We start from the raw sequence: 6,199 nt of genomic DNA on the forward strand, positions 1-6,199 counted from the left end.
GTCAGTGTTACTGTGCTCTGGTGCAACTCTCAGAACCTCACAGAAGTCTTTCGTTTCAGGAGGAGAGCGACGAAGACCTGGTTGGCCTCCTGGACGAGTCGGACAGGAAGAGGAAGAGCAGCAAACCTCGCTCTTCAGGCCTTAACCACGGTAACAACTCCGAAACCAACAGGAAGCGGGACGAGGACGACAGTGACGAGGATCTCCTCAGGGTGTGATGTCGCTCTCTCCCTCCTGGCCTCCTCCATCCAATCTGAACTCTTCTCTCAGTGAATGTCTCCACAATAGCAACAACAACATGAAGTTCCAACAGCATATTGAAAGCAGAAACCTTTCCTCCTTTTCGGGATATTTTTTTGTTGGGCTGCACCTTTACTTGGTCTACTCAGACTCTGTCCAGTTCACTATCTACAGACCGTTGGGGTTAGCACATGGCTTTTATTTATTGAAAGCTCATTATTTAAAGCGTTCCTCGGGCCGTTTTGACCTGCGCCCTGTTTTCTTTTCCTTTCATAATTCTGATTCGACATAGCTTCATTCTTAGTTACGTCAGTCTTGCAGGATTTATCTGATAAAGACTGAACAGGCCAGTCGACTCTTTAAAGCTACAGTGGGAGGACAAAAAGCATCATTCTCAGTGTAGTGACTCTGCAATGAGGTATGTCAGTGAAAAGATGTAAATGATACTCTGTTTTTATTTTCTCCTGGTAGTTTGAAATGAAGCTGTGCCATTGCTTTAGCACTTTGATTACCTGAAAGTAACATGTCTCACTGCAGACTGAGTATATTTAAAGAGAAGAAAACTTTTCTATCTGTGGAGTTGGTTTTGTTTTTAATGTCCTTTTGGCCCATAAGGAGTGTATCGGACAGATGTGGTGAAATACCCCATCAGTGCAGCTGAGTAGCTCATTAGTGAAACATTTACGCAGATTTTGGGAGAAAAACAACGGGAAGCTGGTTCAGTCTCCGGGATGTAGGCAGTAAAGGTGTTTCTAAAGGGAATGAAGACACCCATTTGTGTTGTCTTGCTGTTTACAGTTGCTATTATAGCAGATCTTTTCTCTTTCTTTCCCCTCAAAGAAAGCACGATGCCTTCCTGATGATGAATTTACTTTGCATTTTCATCGATGAATCATGTCCGGCGACAGATTGATTTTGTTTTGATCAGAGACATTGTACATAGATGATAATGTTCTATAATACGGACATTTGTTTGTTTGTTTGTTGTCCTCACTGGTGAATTGCTCACACATTTGTTTTTATGATTATTTAAATGGTGATCTGAGCTGATTATCTGTATGTATTTCTGTTCTGTGCAAAAATAGAGATGGCCTTAAGTGTGAATGCTTGACGAGGTTGACGGAAGTGAAACTTGAGACGTTTGGATTGTGTTGGTTTGAAGTTCCCTTCCCGCTAAAGCCATATTTCTCCCCCCACCAACGGCACTAATGTATGGGAGCTGGGATTTTTTTTCCCTGCTCGCACGCTCTCGTACATTATAGGCTCAGTTTTGATATTCAGGTCCATGATTGTGGACGTTGCTGCGTCAGAAGTGAGATTTTAACTCCATACAAGTCACGTTTTTGCAGTGCAGAAATCAGCCCCGTTTAGCCAAATGCATGTAATGACAATGCAAAAGAAAGAAGTGAAGCAAAAATGCCAGATGTTGTCTTGCATTTAACAAGTTTTGTGCTAAATATTCAAACTAGTGGGGTGCCATTGTTTTCCTCACCAAAGCAGCAATTTTTTAAAAATGGTTTAAACAATTGTGCTGCAGATTCATACAAGTTGCAGAATCACAAACAGCTTAACTCTTATAGTTTTGGTAACGTGGTTCTCACCACAAAGCAAACTGTGCTTTTGGGGGAGATTTTATTTTCTCTGATGGTCAAAACAGATGAAAACATGTTTTCTTGGTCTGCAAGTAGCTGCTATTTTTTATTATCATGGATTATCCTGATTTTGATTTAAAATTTAGGCTATAAATGTCCAAAAATGGTGAAAAATGCTCAAATTTCAAGGTGTCATCTCACCAAAACAAGGTATCTTAGGATGCCACCTTAGACTGTGAGCTTCTAAATGATCAACCAGAACAGTAAAGATAGACTCACTAGTCATAGAAACAAGTAATTAAATCAGTCCAAACATTCTTGTGAACATTCATGGGATCCGTAGGGTAACTTTTCCTCCCACAAGAGAACTGTGTCCTTACAGACTATAAATATTCATGGCTTTAGGTACACTGCGTTGCCAGTATTCAGTCCACAGAAGGAAAGGTGATTTCATTGCTGAAATCTCACTAACAAGTGTTCACCATTCAGGGTATTTCTAAAGCTTTGTACACAAATTTGTTAAAGAAGTTTTTCTAAGACAAAAACATAAAAAATTGGCATTTGCATGGGAAACCTCAGTATTTTATATGGATGACTTTGGGTTGTGCCATAATAGTCAAATGTAAAACATCATGCTTCCATCCCTTTGTTCTAGGTAACTTGTATTCCTCTTCATCTCGATCACAAACAGAAGTTGAACTTTTAAGAAGCACTTTTGACTTTTTGAGGCTCCAGAAAGGATCTGAAGCTTCGTTCACATCTCACTTGTCGTATTATCATATCTTTAAGCTACTGATCAGAAAGTATGAAATGTCAAAATCGACGTTTGATCGCGTAGAGAACAGGGGAGCATAATTCACAGGACAGGTTTCCAAACAAGTAGATAAATGCAGTCACGAATGTACTCTTTCAATTCCACATACAGTCCAAATTGTCCACATGAAGTTAAATGAAATCAAACCTGTTGACAGACTTTTTATAAAGGTTCATTTTAACTGATTTCATTCATTCAGCGCGTGAAGTTTTTCAAAATTAACTTCAGTCGTCTTTTTTTTTTTTTTACTAAATTCCTGACCCTGTTAGAAGGAGGTATGAACCAGGATGAAAGCATTTAACTGTCTGACACTTTGTAGCTCTTCTTTGCTGAGGAAATGTCGAAGCAAAAGGTACCGTTTAGTTTGTGAAGTCCCTTTTTTTCATCACTGCATAGTCTGATTCTGCTGGCTTTAGCACCAAAGTTTGTGTGGCTCATCTGCATGGTACTGTACTGAACCTTCTCTTTCCTGAAGCTATTACTGGACAGTCTTGTGCTTTTTTTTTGTCATCACTCAAGCAGAGAATTATTTTGTGTTCGTGAAACTGATGCAGCATTTAAGACTGAAATCAAGAATTCAGTTCAGAGAAAGACAAGCTGGAAGCTCACAGTGACGAAAGAAGCACAAGAATTGTTTTGTGATGATTCAGTACTATGGAAGATCATTATTATGTTTTAGTTGGTGTAAGTTATGTTGTCTGATATGTTTTCAGCTCTTTGCCTGTTTTCCTATTTAAGAAAAATTGATGTAAAAATACTGCATTATTTGAATAAAAAAGAGATCCGCTGTTTATCAATGCTGTAGTTTCATTACATTTTCTGTAACAAAGAAAAATGAAGAAGGTTGAAGAGATGAGGATTGGAGGCTTGACTTGGACTTCCCTGGAAGAACTTCAGGTCAGACTTGTGCTTTTCCTGCTGAACTTGACTTGTCAGAAAGAATGAAGACATGACTTGGACCGTTTTTTCTTGATTCAAAGTTTGCCCTAGATTGTGTGAACTTGTGAATAACTTAATTTGACTCAAGACTTGATTTAGACTAGTCTGGAATTACTTGTGACTCATCTTGGACCTCTAATTGAACTTCACTTGGACTCGTCTGGAAGAAAGAAAAGAATTATCTGGAGTTATGTAAGACTTGACAGAAACTTGTCTCAAAAGGTGGGAGACTTTATGTAGACTTGTGCATATCACTAAAGCTGATTTCGACTTCAGAATTGATCTGGACTAGAGGAAGGACTGGAGACATGAATTAGTCATGAAGGACTTGTCTGATAGACATTTGACTTGCATACATGTTGATGGACTAAGACTTGACTTGGACTTGGAAGGATGAAAACACAAAACTGGAATGACTTGTCTTAGATAATGTTAGACTTGACTAACATTACTTCAGATCTTCCTCGGACTTGTCTTGAATAACATGAAGTCTATGTGGACGAGTTTCGGATGACGTAGGACTACACGTGGACTTTAAACCTAACCTGTTTGAGAAACTTGATCTGGGCTCTCCAAGGAGTTGACTTGGCTTGGACCAATCTTAAGGAACTTGAAGAAAAGAAGTTGAAGTTGTTGAGCCTTGACTTTGACATGTCTTAACTCGAGATTTTACTTCTTTCAGCTGCAGGGCCGGCTCTCCCTATACGCGAATTAAGCGGCTGCTTAGGGCCCCGCCGCCACTAGGGGGCCCCCGAATTGACTGTGTCTGATGGTCTGACCCACAGACTGCCATCTAACATTACTTGCTTCGGACTAACCTGGCAACCACGGTGGTTGCCAGAGGGGCCCTCTGTCCCCCCGCACTTTATTCAGCCGTTACAACAGCTAAACCCGTTATTAGCATCCAGTAATGTGTTTTCCCGAGCCGTCTTTGAATGTACCATGAGCGCATGCTAACGCAGGCGTTCCACAGGAGACGTGCTGCTGTGCTGAGCAGTGCTGAACGTGCGTCTGGAGTAATGTTTAGCAAACCAGCCAGAGCCAGCAAGAAGCAAAAAACTTTACACAGTTTTTTCCAAACAAACCGTGTAAGTTGTGTGACCTTGTTGGATGCAAACAATGTTAGACTTGTTAGCTAAATGATGACAAGGTAAAACGTGGCAATATATCAATATGTTAAGCTAGTTAACAATAATTCAAATGTGGTTGCCTCTGTTACATTACTGCTAATTAGTTTATTCTTGGAATAAACTCAGTCCTCTTTCATTTCTGGGCAGAAGATGTGCTCACAATTGCTCTCCATGTATTTAAGTCTTTTGGTCCCAAAAGAGGAGAGTCAGGGAGGAGAAAAAAGAATAGGCTATCTATGGTATAAATTTACAACTGTTTTTTTACTCCTTCTCTTTCTAATTCTATCTCAGAATTTTGATTTTCAGATTTTTTAATGATTATTTCCATAACAAAGAGCAGAGTCAGGCAGGAGATGGACCAGAGGCGGCGGCCAGCAGTAATGTTGACCATGCAGGGTCTGCAGAGGTGAAAAAAATATGTATCTATGGGTTAAAGTGATTTTGAGGTTAAATTCTACTGCAATTGTTACTCTTCCTAATGCTATTTCAGAATTTTTCTTACCACATTTTTTATGTTTATTGCCATAACAGAAAGAGCAGAGTCAGGGAGGAGATGGATCAGAGGCCAGCAGCAGGGACAAGGATGTAGGGTCTTTACAGGTAAGGAGAGATTATAACTTCCTGAAAATAAGATATCTATTGCAGGGAGAAACCAGGCAGTACTGATCATTTCATGTTCAGTGTTTGGCACCTTTGGCTACTCGTCCAGTAGATGTTCAAGGGACATTGTTGTCAACTCAACTAGAGTTTGGCCGCTAAAACTTTAGATTTTATAGTTTAAAGTTTTATACTTTATAGTTTAAAGAACTAGCCTAGTTGGTCCCCTGGTATTGTACTGTGGCTGTTAGGGATTATGTGGTTCTTTAGCCACTAAGGACGGTGCAATTAAATGTAAGAGAATGATAAATCGCTCTGAAAAATTTGTCCCCCTCACTTCTGAGATGGTGGTTACGCCCATGCCTGTCTTTATTCCAATAAAACATAAATCATCATGGTAACATATCAATTTAAACTGGCTTATTAGAAAACTATACGGGAAAAATACAGGAAAGAAAAATAAACCAGCAGTCAGTTGGTGACTCCAGGCTTCGTGCGTAAGTTAGGCTACTGTGACACCACGGCACCGTTTCAAACTTGATCGATTACACTGGTCTGGAGAAGCCACAGATGGAAAAGCAGTAGCACTAGAGATGGCATCATGGCTCCAAAAAGGAAGTTCAGGAGTGGGCTGAATATTTGCTGTTAATCATGTGCATGTGTGTTTTAACCCAATTACAAGCTGTGCATGTGATTTGGTAGTTGCCCTGCGCATGTTTTGGGGCCACAAAAAAAATCTTGCTTAGGGCCACCAAAGTCCTAGGGCCAGCCCTGTCCAGCTGCTATGACCTTCCAGATGACCAGTGTGGATGTTTCTCTTAGGTCTTCATGTGTAACAGATTCATAGCAGCTGGATGTGAAGGTTAACTGATTGACTGTGCGCACAT

The 6,199-nt window shown here is 40.2% G+C and overlaps 1 protein-coding gene across 2 annotated transcripts in view; it reads left to right on the top strand.

Annotated features, from left to right (window-relative positions):
- The window catches only part of igf2r (insulin-like growth factor 2 receptor), a 54,459-nt gene extending 51,016 nt beyond the window's left edge, over positions 1–3,443 (top strand). For both annotated transcript variants that reach the window (XM_051960653.1, XM_022192725.2), the window contains exon 51: positions 60–3,443. In XM_051960653.1, the coding sequence (XP_051816613.1) occupies positions 60–218 (159 nt within the window). In that variant the 3' untranslated portion in view covers positions 219–3,443. The remainder of the gene's footprint in view (positions 1–59) is intronic.
- Positions 3,444–6,199: the final 2,756 nt, after the last annotated feature.

The sequence above is a fragment of the Acanthochromis polyacanthus genome, chromosome 16 (assembly GCF_021347895.1).
Source record: "Acanthochromis polyacanthus isolate Apoly-LR-REF ecotype Palm Island chromosome 16, KAUST_Apoly_ChrSc, whole genome shotgun sequence".
In the NCBI taxonomy this organism is placed as follows: Eukaryota; Metazoa; Chordata; class Actinopteri; family Pomacentridae; genus Acanthochromis; species Acanthochromis polyacanthus.